Here is an 18,549-nt window from a genome sequence, read left to right as displayed (position 1 = left end):
AATTTGTCATTCAGAAATGCAGAGTTTCATTTCTTTAAATTGAATTTTTAAAAATCTGAATGACAGGGAAATACAAATTACATCCATATTTGATGAGGAGCCTTAAATAATTGAATTGACACAAATACTCCATTGAAATTTCCCTTTTTGGTTAAAAAAAGGAACTAAATATTCACCTTCTAGCAGCTCAAGATTAAATGGTATAACAATGATCTTTTAAGACTAAGTGATCATCTCATTTTTAATAATAATTCATGATAAAAATTAAGAGTATCAGAATGTATTGTTGTTTTACTATCAGACTAGAAAATATATTTAATTATTTAAGCTTACAAAACAATTTTTTAGAAAATTTTATCTTTAAGTTGTAAGATAGGTTACAGAACATTGTATTTGCTCATCTAACCTACTAAATAAATACTGATATTAAACAATATCACTTTCTTTGTGACAACCCAGCACACACTGTACATAAATTCACTTGCCTCTTATTAATTTAACTTAACATTTTATATGTTACATAGGTTCATTTCTTAGAGAATATTATAGTTGGCTTTTCCCATAGCAAAAAAAAAAAATTACCCCTAACATATCTGATTCAAAAACAATATGATTTGCCTACTTCTACAATAATGTTAATTTAAACAAGTTAAACTTTTTGAGAAAAGAAATTATTGAATTTTCTCACGGTTAACGCCAACCTTCCAAATATAAAGAAAACATTTTCCACCTATTATAATATTTAATGGCTTGAAAATTTGTAGCTTTTTAATCATGAAAAATGTTATAGTCAAATGTAGCTTGAAATGATCAGAACTAAAGGCAAAGACCCAATATTAGAAACAAAAAGGTTCCTGAGATCACAAATGTAATTTATATTGGATGAAAATAGTATCTGTGTTTTTCCCTCATTTCTTTTTTGTATAGTAGGTTTTATTTGCAACATAACAAATGACTTTATATTTATAGTGGATAAGTATTTTGCATTCTGAAGTTTATAAGCATAGATCATGGCTAACATGATTTCCTAAAAATGCTCATGAGAGGATTTAAAACGTGAAAATAAGAGCATAAAATAAGCTTACTGTTTCGCCAATCTTCCCAATGTTTCCTTGATCTCCTACTTCTCCCTGTTAATAAAGAATATAAAGTTAAAAAAAAACATTAATTTTCAAATAAGAATACTTTCAGCATTGCTCCTGTTTTCATTTTATTGTAATTATCTAGTTATAATCTATAAAATTAACAAAGGAACTTTCAGTTTATCAAAACACTGTTACAGTATTTGTGTGGGATATAGTCTTTGCTCACTTTTCATTCAAATACTAGTAACCTGTTTTCTTTAATTACATTCTTCTATATCTGAATTTTAATCCCTTTTAAAACACTTTTACAAATAAAATTTAAAAAATAAAATACTACTGAGGTATACTCTATAAAAGGTAGAGTGGTAGGTGCTGTAGAAGATATTAAGAAGAGTGAAAATCAAGCCCTTGCCCACAGGGACCCTCTTTGCTTCAGTAGATAAAGTATCTCATGACGTTGAGCAGAACAAGCAAACAGAACACGTCCCACAGGAAGTAGCAAAGGAGTCCATAGGAGCAGGCACCCTGTGGGTGGGTGCAGCTAGAGCTGGCTTCACTGCAGAAGTAACACATGTTCATAACTTTAACTACAATTCTGCCATCCGTAAAGCTCTGAAAATCCAAAGTTTTTCACAACACACTTGGTGGCAAACTTGACCTAACCTGTGTTTATTTGGTAGCATTGCTTTTGCCTGACCCAAGTTAGAGAAAGTTAGTTTGATTAATTTGAACATCCTTACATTTCACCACAGAAATACCAATGTGTCTAATTATGGTTTTGCTGTCCCATAGCCTGCTGGCAGTGTTAAGTAAGATACAGTACATATATCATACTACCTTATCAGAAAAACAAATGACCCAATCTAAAAATGGGCAGAAGACCTAAACAGACATTTCTCCAAAGAAGACATACAGGTGGCCAATAAACCTGTGAAAAAATCTTTCATTATTAAAGAAATGCAAATCAAAATCATCTCACACTGATCAGAACAGCCATCATCAAAAAATCTATAAAAAAATCTACAAAAATCTACATCATCAAAAAGTCTACAAACAGATGATGGAGAAAAGAGAACCCTCTTACACTGTTGATGGAAATGTAAACTGATATAGCCACTATGGAGAAGAGTATGGAGATTCCTTAAAATACTAGCAATAAAATTACCATATGACCCAGCAATCTCACAACTGAGAATATGCCTTGAGAAAACTGTATTTCAAAAAGACACACATACCCCAATATTCATTGCAGCACTATTTACAATAGCTAGGACATGGAAGCAACCCAGATGTTCAACCATTGACAGATGAATGGATAAACAAGTTGTGGTATTACACATATATACAGTTGAATATAGCTCAGTCATACAAAGGAACAAATTTGAGTCAGTTCCAGTGAGGCAGGTGAACCTAGAACTTGTTATAGAGTGAAATAAGTCAGAAAGAGAAAAATAGTGTATATTAACACATACATATTTAATGTAGAAAAATGGTACTGATGAACCTATTTACAGGGCAAGAGTAGAGAAGCAGACATAGAGAATAGACCTGTAGACACAGTGGGGGATGGAGAGGGTGGGATGAATTGAGAGAGTAGCATTGAAACATATACCTTACTATATGTCAAACAGATAGCTAGTTGAAGTTGCTCGATAACACAGGTAGCTCAACTCAGTGCTCTGTGATAACCTAGAGAGGTGGGATCGGGTTGGGGTGGGAGGGAGGTTTATGTTTATGTATGTATATATGTATGTATGTATAAATGACGTATGCATATTTATGGCTGATTCATGTTGTTGTATGGCAGAAATCAATACAAAATTGTAAGCAATTACCCTCCAATTATAAATAAATTTATAAAAATTCAAATGTCAGTCGCTTCAAATAATAAGTTATGAAACTGTATTTCATAACTGTATTTCAAACTATATGAGTTGGGCCCTGGATGACTTTTACACTGGTCATGAGAAAGGATTACTTTCAGTGGTGAGGAATGGCATGAGGAAAGCCCGAACAAAAGCACAGACTAGTGAAAAGTAGTTTAGGGTGCCATGTATAATTAATCTGACAAGAACGCACATTTTATTTATACTGGAGAAAGGAGATTAAACTATTACCCGCTATCTGAAAAGTAATAATTATTATGCAGTGTGGGACAGTTAAACTCACCAAACAATATTGTAGTTACTCATGATATGTAGCTACTCAGCACTTGAAATTAACTGGTCTAAACTGAAGTGTGATGTAAATATAATATACACACTGTACTTCAAAGACTTTGTACAAAAATCTCATTAATAACTTTAATACTGATAACATGTTGAAATGATAATATTTTTATATCTTAGGTTACACAAAATATATTACTAAAATTAATCTCTCCTATTTCTTTTCACCTTTTTATTGTGGCTCCACATCTGTAATTCATATTTTATACTCTATTGGATGGTGCTGATTTTCAGCACTGAAACCTAATACGCATATAGGTAATCAATTTGAAATAAGCTTTCAAAGACTATAAAAACTTGCTTTTCTATTTCTATATACATTTTGATAAATAGTATATAAATAAAGCATTGTATAAATAAATAAAGCATTGAATAAAGCATTGTAGTAGTATGTTGAAAATCCTAGTTTTTAAGAGTTCATTAGACAGCTTTTATAGAAAATTTGTGGCAGGATTTTATATTTATATACACAATGTATATGTGTGTATGTATATGTGTGTGCATTTGCATCAGTTCTAATGAGTTGGATGAACCTAGAGCCTATTATACAGGGTGAAGTTAAGCCAGAAAGAGAAAGATAAATATCATATGCTACTGCTAAGTCACTTCAGTCGTGTCTGACTCTGTGCGACCCAATGGATGGCAGCCCACCAGGCTTCCCCATCCCTGGGATTCTCCAGGCAAGAACATTGGAGTGGGTTGCCATTTCCTTCTCCAATGCATGAAAGTGAAAAGTGAAAGTGAAGTCGCTCAGTTGTTTCCGACTCTAGCAACCCCATGGACTGCAGCCTACCAGGCTCCTACGTCCATGGGATTTTCTAGGCAAAAGTACTGGAGTGGGGTGCCATTGCCTTCTCCGAAATATCATATACTAATGCTTATATATGGAATCTAGAAAGATGGTATGGAAGAATTTATTTGCAGGGCAGCAATGGAGAAACAGACAAAGAGAACAGACTTATGAACACAGGGAGTTGGGAGGAGAAGGTGAGATGTATGGAGAGAGTAACATGGAAACTTACATTACCATATGTAAAATAGATAGCCAATGGGAATTTGCTGCATGTCTCAGAAAACTCAAGCAGCAGCTCTGTATCAACCTAGAAGGGTGGGAGGCAGAGGGAGATGGGAAGGAGGTTCAAGAGGGAGGGGACATTTGTATACCTGTGGCTGATTCATGTTGAGGTTAGACAGAAAACAACAAAATTCTGTAAAGCAATTATCCTTCAATTAAAAAATAAATTAATTAAAAATAAATAAATTATCCCAATAGGAAAAAAAAAAAAACAGTTCATTAGACAGTTTTTATAGAAAATTTGTGGCAGGATTTGATTTTATATTTATATATACAATATATATGTGTGTATGTATATGTGTATTCATATATAGATATAATTTAAAAAAAAAACTTCTCCTACCTAAAGGTCCTCTCAAATTCCTATTAGGGAGATGAACCCTTTGTGATACATAATCTTAAGAGAGGTCTATGTTAATAGGCAGAAAGCAAAAGTTGCTTGCAGATTACCTACATTCCTGCTTGAGTTTTCAGACAGCCTGAATGTAGAAGGTGAGTTGTCTTTGAGGATGCAAAGAGAGAGAGGAATAATTCCTCCAGGTCTACAGAGAGAACAGAGATCCTAGGGTTCTGTGAAAGGTGGTGGCTCTTAACAATCTCCAAAGTGCTCCCCCAGAGTTCCAGGTTCCCCCAAGGGAGTGCCAGGTCTAGGAAATAGCTATATGATATTCCAAAGAAGAAACTGCAGGGGCAAGTATGAAGATTGAACAGTAAAGAACTTCCTTCACTTCCTAGGTAACACGGATGCCACCCAGATGCTGATGTAACTCTAGGGAGGAGGCAGGATGTCAGTAATGACTGAGATTAGTTTCCTGCCAGTTTGACTGGATGGTAGCTCATGGTGAATTTTCTAGTTGCTTGGTAGTACAGGGATTAATTACAGTAAAAGAGAATTAAGACTTCTATTTATAAATACCATGCATCTATTTTCTGGGAGTTTTTCTATGTAACTTGAGAGTCAGGTACAGATAATCCCAGACATGCTGACACATTAAAAAACATTTTAGCTCATATTTATTATTGGCCTTAATAATAATATTACTATTAAAAACAAACAAAGAGTGTTTGTTTTTCCCTTAATCGCCAGTATAATAAAAATGAGTTTAATATAAATAATATATTTAATATAAATAATGAGCTCTGAATTCCAGATTTAAGAAATTAAGCAATAAATCTGTGATACAATTCAATTTTTCATTAAATTTTAAATTTGTACTGATCACCAATTCTCATAAGTTAGTTTCTTTCAGATCTTACTTAATGCTATACATAAAAAACCACTGCATTACTTTATATTTTTTGGTGTTACTAAAAATCACATAAAACTTCAACACAAAGCAAAAAAGTTGGTCGGTAGTACTTTTTTAAATGTCATAAAATCTTAAAAATACCGAATGATGATCCAGAGTATGTACTTAGATTCACTGTATATTTTCAGTTAGAGGACCCAGACTTAGTGAAGATACACAGACACATTTTTTAAATGTAGATTTAAACATTATAGATTTTTAACTTGTAGATTTCTACCAGTGGAACAGACAGCCCCTAAAGTCATAGTTTACTATCCTATGCGCGTGCATGCTAAGTCGCTTCAGTCGTGTCCAACTCTTTGTGACCCTGTGGACTGTAGCCTGCCAGAATCCTCTGTCCATGGGATTCTTTAGGCAAGAATACTTGAGTGGGTTGCCATGCTCTCCTCCAGGGGATCTTCCCTACCCAGGGATAGAATCTGCATCTCCTGCTCCTCCTGCCTTGCAGATGGATTCTTTACCACTGGGCCACTGAGGAAGCCCGTTATTGTCCTATATATAACCACAAATCTTAATATTTCTTTATTAAAATGCATATCTAATTACAGACATAGTCCTAGATATTTACAGACATATATCTAGATACAGATAAAGATATAAAGACATACAGTATTTCAAATGCTATTTGAACCAGCTTTAACATACAACTGATTCCCTCAATTAAGGGAATTGAATAAAATCTTTGATATGTGTTCATTTTATATTGTTCTGAAAGTCATAAATTTATCTTTTCATAAATTATACTATGTAACTGGTAAGAAAATCAGTTGCTTTACCTTCAAGCCTTCTGGTCCTGGTTCACCAGCATACCCCTTTGGACCTGGTTTTCCCTTAGAAGGAAACAGGAAAAAAAAAAGATATGTTTAATCCTTCTTCTTTCAGAAAGTTTGCTAATTTATGAAATTCAGACTATCCTATGAGATGAAACACTTCAAAATTAGTTGATAAATGCATTTTATCAAACTTAGCCATTCATTCTACCTTGTCTGTCTACTTGCCATGTACAGTTCTAGGAACTGAGGATTGAGGAACGCAGTAAATACTTGCCTTTACGGCTTCCCTGATAGCTCAGTTGGTAAAGAATCTGCCTTCAATGCAGGAGAGCCCAGTTTGATTCCTGGGTCAGGAAGATCCGCTGGAGAAGGGATAGGCTACCCACTCCAATATTCCTGGGCTTCCCTGGAGGCTCAGCTGGTAAAGAATCTGCCCACAATATGGGAGACCTGAGTTCAATCCCATTGGGAATATCAATCCCTGATTGGGAAGATCACTGGAGAAGGGAAAGGCTACCCACTCCAGTATTCTGGCCTGGAGAATTCCATGGACTATACAGTCCATGGAGTCACAAAGAGTGGGACAAGACTGAGTGGCTTTCACTTTCACTCACTTTTATAGAGCTTACATTCTATGGAGGATGACATAATTAAAAAAAAATAAGTAAAGTACATGGTATACTAGGTAGTGGCAAATTTGAAGAACATCAAATTAAGCAGGACAGGAGATATAAACTGTTGTGGGAGTTTCTTTAAAATTTTGGTAAGACTAACAAAAAAGACCTCAATGAGAAGGTGGCAATAGAGTAAAGACTTTTTAAAAGGGAAAGTTATATGGATACTTGGGGGAAGAGCATTCTAAGCAGAGGCAAAGAGCAGTGTAAAGGCCCTGAGGCAAGAATGTAGCTGGAGAGCATAAGAGAGGAGATTAGTAAGAAGATGAGGGATGAAAAGGGAATGGGGGAGAGGAAGCCAGGTCATGAGGGCCTGGTAGATTATAGTAAGGGCTTTGGTTTTAACTAAGCAAGACAGGAAGCCTTAGCAAGCTTGAGAAGTGCCAGGATCTGTGTCTTCACAGGATCACTCTGATGTCAGAGCAGAAGCAGGGAGTCCAAAGAGGAGTCATCTGCAATAATCCATGTGAGATATGACAGTGGCATAAGCAGGATGGTAATGGAGGAGGTGGGCTTCCCTCGTGGCTGGCTCAGTGGTAAAGAATCCACCTCCCAACGCAGGAGATGCAGGTTTGATCCCTGAGTTGGGAATATTCCCTGGAGAAGAAAATAGCAACCCACTCCAGTATTCTTACATAGGAAATTCCTTGAACAGAGAAGACTGGTGGGCTACATTCCATTGGGTTGCAAAAGAGTCTACACGACTTAGTGCCTAAAATAACATCAGAGGAGGCTGTGGAAGAGTTTCCAGGAATTGTGGACAGGTCATGTGCAGAATGTGAGACAAAGAGTCAAGAATGAATTCAAGAAAGAGTTCATTCATTTTTAATCTGCGTAAAGGACAAATGAAATGAGGTAGACTGTGGGAGAACAAGTTTGAAGGGTAAATTGAAGGCTCAATTTTGGACATTTCCGTTTGATAGTTTTCTTAGACCTCTAAGGGGAGGGATCTTGTGGTAGTTAATACAAGCACGGAGTTAAGGGGTAGAAGGTTCTGATCTAAATGTACAATTTTGGAAATCATTTGCATTTGATGGCATTTAAATCCATAAGAATGGACCAGTTCATCCAGGCAGTAAGTGTAGAAAGAAAAGAGAAGTCTACAAATCAATCCGTAGGGCACCCTAAAATTTAGAAGAGATGCGTGGTCATGAGGGAGATAAGGAGTATGGAATATCATTAGAATCAATGAACTGAAATTTCTATTGGGACTGTTGGATAGGGTTACAAGAGAGAATGCAACAGAAAGAAAGGATGTGATGGTTGGGGAATGAGAAGTTTAAAATTAAAAATTAAGAGGTTTCTGTAACTGGTAATGATAAGGTCAAGGGTTTGTCCATAGCAGTAAGTAGCTGAAGAGAGTAGAGGATAAGATCCTTGGAGGAGAGAAAGTCAATATCCTGGAGTAATCTATAGGACGTGGTTTCTAATATCGAATAACTGATGTCTGATTACACAAGATTTGATTAAGGAGATCATTATATCTCAACCAATGACGAACATCATACATTATGATGTTCTCAAGAAAAAAATGAGAGGTATTTCCTGCGAGACTAATAATGACTCTTAAAATATATGTGTTGTACACACCTTAATTATTTTATGATACTGTAAACTTTCATCATGTATTCCCAAATTCTTAAAAAATTCATTTTTAGAACATGAAAACAAGTAATTCATGTATTACCACACAATATTATCTGAAAAAATAGTTGGCCAGAAAATACCTTATATGCCTTCCATAAATTTACTAACAAACCCAGAAAACAGAAATTTCCCAAGTAGTACTAAATAGTTAATGTATTTAGGTTCGTATAACATTTTGAGAAACTTGATAAATAACTTGCACAAATTACTAAGACCATAAGACTGGATGAATTGAAGGAATAAGTAAATATATAATAGGTGTAATATCATTTAAAATATCCCTGGAAATTTTTAGTTGTACTTCCCTGGTAGCTCAGTTGGCAAAGAATACTGCAATGTAGGAGACTTGGCTCAATCCCTGGGTTAGGAAGATCCCTGGAGAAGAAAACAGCAACCCACTCCAATATTCTTGCCAGGGAAATCCCATGGACAGAGGAGCCTGATGGGCTCTAGTCCATGGTGTCACAAATATGTAGTTGCTGCTACTGCTAAGTCACTTCAGTCGTGTCCGACTTTGTGCGACCCCATAGACAAATATGTAGTAAGCATAATATAATTTAAAATATCCTTGGAAAATTTTAGTTACAATACTATTTTATTTGAGGGGGTTGTATGGCTATAGACCATGGAGACCACTTCATAAACCACTATAGTTTGTTTTAATCTTTGCCCTTTGCTATAAACTTAAACTTTGGTGTTATTTAAAAACACAAATCAAAACCACTATGAGGTACCATTTCACACCAGTCAGAATGGCTGCGATCCAAAAGTCTACAAGTAATAAATGCTGGAGAGGGTGTGGAGAAAAGGGAACCCTCTTACACTGTTGGTGGGAATGCAAACTAGTACAGCCACTGTGGAGAACAGTGTGGAGATTCCTTAAAAAACTGGAAATAGACATGCCTTATGATCCAGCAATCCCACTGCTGGGCATACACACTGAGAAAACCAGAAGGGAAAGAGAGACGTGTACCCCAATGTTCATCGCAGCACTGTTTATAATAGCCAGGACATGGAAGCAACCTAGATGTCCATCAGCAGATGAATGGATAAGAAAGCTGTGGTACATATACACAATGGAGTATTATTCAGCCATTAAAAAGAATACATTTGAATCAGTTCTAATGAGGTGGATGAAACTGGAGCCTATTATACAGAGTGAAGTAAGCCAGAAAGAAAAACACCAATACAGTATACTAACGCATATATATGGAATTTAGAAAGATGGTAACAATAACCCTGTGTACGAGACAGCAAAAGAGACACTGATGTAGAGAACAGTCTTATGGACTCTGTGGGAGAGGGAGAGGGTGGGAAGATTTGGGAGAATGGCATTGAAACATGTAAAATATCATGTATGAAAGGAGTTGCCAGTCCAGGTTCGATGCACGATACTGGATGCTTGGGGCTGGTGCACTGGGACGACCCAGAGGGATGGAATGGGGAGGGAGGAGGGAGGGGGGTTCAGGATGGGGAACACATGTATACCTGTGGCGGATTCATTTTGATATTTGGCAAATCTAATACAGTTATGTAAAGTTTAAAAAGAAAATAAAATTTAAAAAAAAAAAAAAATAAAATAAAAACACAAAACCATTGTTTTAAGAGAAGCATTCTTCGAAAATTATTTATGTGGTACCTACTCTTGGCCCCAGTTCTCCAAAGGATCCAGTTGGTCCTTCTTCTCCCTTAAACAAAGATCAGAACATTTCATACCTCATGAGATGAGTATTTAAAAATATAAACCCTTATTCCATTTATTCTGAAGTCTGAAGCTCTTTCTGAAATGTAATAAAAATAATACTGTGATTTTCTTATATTTTAGAACTATGTCACCCCATAACATTTAATTTTTTTGTCTGACAACCCCATATCACACTAAGAAGGATATGTACTTTTGGATTATTTTTAAATTGGTAGATGATATAAGATAAACATGGAAAACTGAGAGTAGATAAGAGTGAAAGTGATTAGGGCATTAGAAAAATTAGCATTAGGAATCACTGAGATTGTGAAATAAGGACAGACTTGACTTTCTTAGACTCTATATCTCTGACATAAATAGATGGATTTCAGTACAAATTGTTTTTATTAAAAAATTATTGGTACAGAATGTTTGCTCTTGGCACATTCTGATTCTTAATTATTCAACAAATGTTTTTGAGTCGCAGTTCTTTCTTAAGCCTTAGAGATAAAGATATATCAGATCCTACACAAATGGAGCTCAATGTTTAGAGTTTCCTTTTATCTAATTTGCAGATCAAACATTTTTGAGATCAAATCAGCTATAATGTCATAAAATATAAAATTTTGTGCATTCTTCTAAGGATTAAATATTGTATGGGTAGACAAAACAGAGAAACATAAAACAAATAATTTTTATACTTTATATTCTAAGAAAATTAAAATAATAAATGTATTGATTCTATTTAACATATTTGCTAAACATACTGATTTTTTTACCTTTAAATAAACAGTTCATATTTACCACATCTGAACACTTACAGACCTCTTAAATCATATATCTTATTTATTAAAAACATTTTACTCAGTCCATAATTCAATTAAAAATAATTTATGGGTTAGAAATATAAAATGGACACAAATGGTAAATGTAAATTCTAGTACATATGAGGGAGATTATGGGCTCAGATTCTTCAGCCATTTTGTAGAGACCACTTCATAAATCACTTAGTCAATTCAGAACATTAAAATGATTCCAAATTCCATCCCATAACTGCCAATACAAAACGGTAACTTGAAATCCTCAATGGTAAAAAAATTGTCCATCTAATGCAGTTTTCTCTGAGCCAAAACTAAAGTCCCATAAAAAATAAAAAAGAAAAATCTGAATTTAAAGAATTTCTGACTGGATATTTATTTTCTCCATACCTGAGTTCCTTTGAGACCAGGAGGTCCAGAAGGCCCTCTGCTTCCAATGAATCCCTGTAAAAGCAATACAAGGACACAAAGTAACACTTTTAGCTCTGTTAATACTTTCCATTAGGCATTAGTCTCAGATGAGCAATAATATTTGATACCATTCATTTCTCATTGGGAAATTATCAAAATGATTTAGAGGCTAGATAAGCAAAAAAACTGCATGTCATCCAGAAACTTGGAAAACATATGATAAACTTATTTTTAAACAATATGTTAATATTCATATAATCTGCTCAGTATGTCACTCTTCAACTGGACCATTTTTCATAAAATGTACTAGAATTAAAGCAATAGGCCCAATTGTTAATCTGATACTAGTACAGTAAATACTGATGGATAATAGAGTGTCCACAAAGTCTGAAAACAGATGGAGAAGATATATAGTGTTTTAACATCTGTTTAGAGACTAGCAAAGTCTGGAGCACATTATTCATATGAAATGTTCAACTTACTTCCTTTCTTGATACAAGCTAGTAAAAAAAGAGAGGACAATTTGCAGAAGAAAGTAACTATCTGAACACAGTCATGAATTTTAAGATTAAAATACATCTTTTGTTCATCTAAATGCATGCTGTTAAAAGTCAAATGCTCTTTGAATAACAATTCATCCAGTAACTGAAACAAAAATCTTCCTATTTCGGCAAATATTATATATCACTTATTTAACATGGTAACATTTTTCTTGTTTTGTTCTGTTCCTCTAACTAGGCAATGAGCCAGATCTTTAAGTAACTCTTTTTTAAAAGCTACATTTTGTATTATTGCTTTTAGTAAGCTTATAACCATTAAAGGTTTAATTTAATTTTTAGCTGTAACAAATAACTATGCCAAATAGTAGATCTACCTACATGACTGATTTTTGGTTTGGAATGGAGCAGAGTGATAAACTGCATGAGAATCTTTCTTTCATGATATATCTTGGTTTATAATTGCTATGTTCTAAACACAATCAAAAATATGAAAAACTGTTCAAGCTTAAAAGTCTGTAATATATTATCTCAGACTTATTTTGTACATAAGCATTATTTAAGAAACTGCGTGAGTTTAGGCAATAACCTAGCTGTTTTGCTCAGCTTTCTTATTTTTAATAGGAAGAGATGGATTATTGAAATGAACGTATACTGTTCTATATATTCATCTTTTTTTTCAGGCAAAAGCACCCCAATTTTGCTTAATGAAGCAGTCTTTCCTTATATAGTTTGAGGGGAGGTGTCTGTACCCTTGACTAAATTTAAGGATGGATATATGACAAGGACCTAAATCAGCATAATCCACATGCCTAGAAACAGTGATTGGTTCAGTAATGAGCCAGAAACCCAAGTTAGTCCAACTAAAGAAATTTTTGGCTTACAGTGGAACAATTGGGAAGACAGAATAGCATTAAGGATGATGTAAACCTAAACAGAAGGAAACCAAGAAGGGGAAAGAATCTGAGAATGAAACCAATGAATAAATGAAGTGATTGGGTTCTAAGGATATCTTTGGGGGTCTGGGTATAGTTGTGTTTGAATTCCTAAACTTCTCATATACAATCATATTTTAGTTGAGTTTTCATTATTTACAATCAAAGAATCCTGACTGATACCGTGACTTCTAACTCTTAATATCTAAAATGGTCTTCTAGAACTCTAAGGTTTTAATGTTCAGACTAAAGGTCAGAATGTTTTTATATTTAAATTCTATCACAGGATAGCTAATGTTTAGTTATTTATTCATATGTTCATTTTTTCAACAGACATTTTGTTAATTTTCTACTATATGTAAAGTCCAATAAAAAGCACAATAGTAGTCCTGAACTAATCAAATATGAATAATATAGAGTCTTTATTCTCAATGAATTAATACTTTACTATGGGAGAAGGCAATTTAAAATAAAAACTAGAGTAAGAGTTGTAATGGAATAGAAGTATTAGCAAAGTGGAAAAGGGGACTTAGATTAAGGAGCAAAAACTTTGCTGGGAGGATCATAAATTTTTTAGGATGTGCAAATAACTTTGTATTGAATTATGATAGGTTAATAAAAACATGTATCTAAAAATAAGTTCACACCAAAGACTTACCAACAAGTGTGGGGTCTCAAAAGGCACTGATGACAATACATTTTACATTGGAGAATATATTCAAAAAACAGCTCCAAACCCAGAAGAGGGGCTAAGTGATCCAAGAGAACTCGATTTTGCTATTCTCTCACTGCAGCTATTTAGCCTGTGAAAGTGGTATCCCCTGATTAAAACCTCCCAAAAAACCCTTTCAGGGAGGCAAATAAACCCAGGTTCCTTTTTCCTTCCCTTTCCAAGATTAATTTATAATCTTAAAGGAATAAAAGTTGAATTAAAGGGGAACAACTAGTTACAGGCTGTTTATAGGAAACACCTCTAAAACATAAAAATGAGGAAAATTAAATTAAAAAAATAGGAGGATATATGCAAAGCCATTTACCAGCCATAAAATAGCTGAAGTAGGTGGCTCAGATGGTAAAGAATCTGCCTGCAGTGCAAGAGATGGGGGTTCATCCCTGGGTTGGAAAGATCCCCTGGAAAAGGAAATGGTAACCCATTGTAGTATTCTTGCTGAAGAATTCCTTGGACAGAGGTGCCTGGTGGGCTACAGTCCATGGGGTCACAAAGAGGTCGGACATAACTGAGTGACTAATACTTTGAACTCTAGAGCTAACAGATTTTAGGGTAAAACAGATTATTAACATTAAGAGGGTCATTCAATAATGATCAAAGGCTATGTTCATTAGGAAGAGAAAAACCAGAAAATTTTTATGCATTGAGGAACACAACTTCTAAATATATACATTAAAACTGATAAAGATGAATTGAGGAATCCACTATTTGGGAAATTTTAACAGGTCGCTTCCAGAAATTAGTAGGTCAAGCTGATAAAAATCAGTAGACACAGAAAAGACTTAAATTGAAAAATTAATAAACATGATCTAATGTTGTTCAGTCACTCAGTCATGTTCGACCCTTTGTGACCCCATGGGTGGCAGCAGGCCAGGCTTCCCTGTCCTTTACGATCTAATGGCCATATATAGAAAATGGAAACCCCAAATTCGAGTTTACACAGTGTTTACAAACATACATGAAAGATTTATGAAACCTAAAAGATATCTGCCAGAAAACATATCAATAGTTCTATCAATTAAAAAAGTGTAGTATATCTATATAGTGAGTTACTATATAGTGAAAATGAACATGCTATAAATAATATTAATCAACTTAGAATAAGCTGAAAAGGTAAGATTGAGTGAAAGAAGAAAGTAACTGAAGTATATATATAGTATGATTTCATTTATATTAATTTCTAAAACAAGCAAAATAAATATTATGAGTCTAAACATAGATGATGACAGGGAGGGAACAAAGCTTCACCCATCAGTAGACAACTGGATTAAAGATTTACCGAGCATGCCCTGCCCACCAGAGGAAGACCCAGTTTTCCTCACAGTCAGTCTCTCTGATCAGAAAGCTTGCATAAGCCTCTCATTCTCATTCATCAGAGGGCAGACAGAAGAAGCAAAAACTATAATCCCACAGTCTCCAGAACGAAAACCACAATCACAGAAAGCTAACCAATAACCATGTGATAATCACATGGATCACAGCCTTGAATAACTCAATGAAGGTACGAGGCATGCCGTGCAGAGCCACCCAAGACAGATGGGTCATAGTGAAGAGTTCTGACAAAACATGGTCTACTGGAGGAAGGAATGGCAAACTACTTCAGCATTCTTGCCTGGAGAAACCCACAAACAGCATGAAAAGGAAAGAAGATATAACACTGGAAGATGAGACTATCCCCCCCCGCCATAGGTGGATAGGTGTCCAATATGCTAGTAGGAAAGGCAGGAGAAATAGTTCCAGAAAGAATGAAGAGGCTGAGCCAAAGTGTAAATAACACTAAGATGTGGATGTGTCTGGTAGTGAAAGTAAAGTCCCATTCTGTAAAGAACAGTATCACATAGGAACCTGGAGTGTTAGATCTATGAATCAAGGTAAATTGGATAAGGTCAAACAGGAGATGGCAAGAATGAACAACATCTTAGGAATCTGTCAACTAAAATGGACAGGAATGGGCAAATTTAATTCAGATGACCATTATATCTACTACGGTGGGCAAGAATCCCTTAGAAGAAATGGAATAGCTCTCATGGTCAACAAAAGAAAGTTCATAATACAGGACTTGGGTGCAACTTCAAAAACAACAGAATGATCTCGTTTTACTTCCAAGGCAAATCATGCAACATCACAGTAATCCAAGACTATGCCCTAACCACTAATGCCAAAGAAGCTGAATGGTTCTATGAAGACCTACCAAATCTTCTAGAACTAACACCAAAAAAAGATGCCCTTTTCATTATAGGGGACTGGAATGCAAAAGTAGGAAGTCAAGAGATACCAGGAGTGACAAGCTAGTTTGGCCTTGGACTGCAAAATGAAGCAGGGCAAAGGCTAACAGAGTTTTGCCAAGAGAACACACTGGTCATAGCAAACTCTCTCTTCCAATAATAAAAGGCAACTCCACATATGGACATCACCAGATGGTCTATACCAAAATCAGATTGACTATATTCTTGGCATCCGAAGATGGAGAAGCTCTATTCATTCACCAAAAGCAAGACCTGGAGCTGACTGTGACTGTGGCTCAGATCATCAGCTCCTCATTGCAAAATTAAAGCTTAAATTGGAGAAAGAAGGGAAAACCACTAGGCCATTCAGGCATTGCTGCTGTTGTTGCTCAGTCACCAAGTCATGTGCAACTCTCTGCAACCACATGGACTGTAGCACACCAGGTCTCCCCATCCCCTTAACATCTCCCAGAGGTTGTCCAAGTTCCTGTCCACTGAATCAGTCATACCATCCACCCATCTCATCCTCTGTAGCCCTCTTCTCCTTCTGCCTTCAATATTTCCCAGCATCAGGGGCTTTTCCAATAAGTCAGCTCTTTCCATCAGGTGGCCAAAGTATTAGAGCTTCAGCATTAGTCCTTCCAATGAGTATTCAGGGTTGATTTCCTTTAGAATTGTCTGGTTTGATCTCCTTGCTGTCCAAGGGACTCTCAAGAGTCTTTTCTAGCACCACAGTACAAGAGCATCAGTTCTTTGGTGCTCTGTCTTCTTTATGGCCCAACTCTCATATCCATACATGACTACATGACTACATTCGGGTATGACCTAAATCAAATCCCTTATATAGTGGAAGCGACAAATAGATTCAAGGGATTAGATCTGGTAGATGGAGTGTCTTGAAGAACTATGGACAGAGATTTGTAACATTTGGGTACACAGATAGTGGTGACCAAAACCATCCTCAAGAAAAAGTAATGGAAGAATGCAAAGTGGCTGTCTGAGGAGGCCTTACAGATAGGTGAGAAAAGAAGAGAAGCAAAACGCAAGGGAGAAAGGAAGAATATACCCAACTGAATGCAGGGTTCCAGAGAATAGCAAGAAGAGATAAAAAAATCTTAAGTGAACAATGCAAAGAAATAGAAGAAAACATTACAATGGGAAAGACTAGCAATCTCTTCCTGAAAATTGCATATTTTCATGCAAAGATGGGCACAATAAAGGACAGAATCAACAAGGACCTAACAGAAGCAGAAGAGATTAAGAAGAAGTGGCAAGAATACACAGAGAACTACATGAAAAAGGTGTTAATGACCCAGATAATCATGATGGTGTGCCTAGAACCAGACATCCTGGAGTATGCACTCAAGTGAGCCTTAGGAAGCATTACTATGAACAAAGCTAGTGGAGGTGATGGAATTCCCACTGAGCTATTTCAAATGCTAAAAGATGATGCTGTGAAAGTGCTGCACTCAATATGCCAACAAATTTGGAAAGAGCAGCAGTATCCATAGGACTGGAAAAGGTCAGTTTTCATTCCAACCCCAAAGAAAGTCAACGCCAAAGAATGTTCAAACTACCACACAATTGCACTCATCTCACATGCTAGAAAAGTAATGCTCAAAATTCTCCAAGCCAGGCTTCAATAGTATGTGAACTAAGAACTTTCAGATGTACAAACTGAATTTTAAAAAAGCAGAGGAATCAGAGATCAAATTGCTGACATAAGTTGGATCATATAAAAAGCAAGGGAATTCCAAAAAAATTATCTACTTCTGCATCACTGACTACGTGACAAATAAAAAGGATCACAAGAGACTAATACCAGTAACAAATTGGATAACCTAGAAGAAACAGGTAAAATTCCTAGAAATACACAACCTACCAAAACTGAATCATGAAGAAAGAGAAAATCTGAACATAACTATAACTAGCAAGGAGACTGAATCATTAATCAAAACCTCCCAGGAAATAAAAAACCTAGGATGGTTTACCTGGAGAAGTCTACCAAACATTTAAAAAAGAATTAATGTAAATCCTTCTGAAACTCTTCCAGAAAAGTTGAAGAGAGAATATTTTCAAAGTCATTTTATGAGGCCAGCTTTACCCTGATACCAAACCAAATAAAGATACTACTAGAACATAAAATTAGTGGCCAATATCTTTAATGAAAATAGATGTGGAAGTCCTTGGAAAAAACTAGCAATTGTGGGGTAGTCTAAGATGGCAACTCCTTCCATGGACATACCAAATCTACAACTACATATAGAACAATTACCACTGAAAAAGAACTAGCTACACAGCTCCCCCACAACAAAGGATAAAAAAAGCCTCACTGAGATAAGTAGGAGAGGTAGACATGTAGTTTCATTAAAAAATTCACCTCCAATAAGCAACCTCCTTAAGGGAGGGAGCTCATGGGTTTGGAGCTACTCCCTGAGATACAAGGGGTTTATGCCA

General features: G+C 35.5%; 1 protein-coding gene across 6 annotated transcripts in view; it reads right to left on the bottom strand.

Moving 5' to 3' along the window:
• Positions 1-18,549, bottom strand: part of COL24A1 (collagen type XXIV alpha 1 chain) — a 397,241-nt gene that overhangs the window by 180,864 nt on the left and 197,828 nt on the right. For all 6 annotated transcript variants that reach the window (XM_044944759.2, XM_044944764.2, XM_044944763.2 and 3 more), the window contains exons 22-25: positions 11,685-11,738; positions 10,436-10,480; positions 6,475-6,528; positions 1,086-1,130 (exon numbers count right to left, since the gene is read on the bottom strand). In XM_044944759.2, coding sequence (XP_044800694.1) covers positions 1,086-1,130; positions 6,475-6,528; positions 10,436-10,480; positions 11,685-11,738 — 198 coding nt within the window. The remainder of the gene's footprint in view (positions 1-1,085; positions 1,131-6,474; positions 6,529-10,435; positions 10,481-11,684; positions 11,739-18,549) is intronic.

Source organism: Bubalus bubalis, chromosome 6, assembly GCF_019923935.1.
Source record: "Bubalus bubalis isolate 160015118507 breed Murrah chromosome 6, NDDB_SH_1, whole genome shotgun sequence".
NCBI lineage: Eukaryota > Metazoa > Chordata > Mammalia > Artiodactyla > Bovidae > Bubalus > Bubalus bubalis.
Note: the sequence above shows the minus strand (reverse complement) of the source record. Positions and strands in the feature narration are given on the sequence as shown.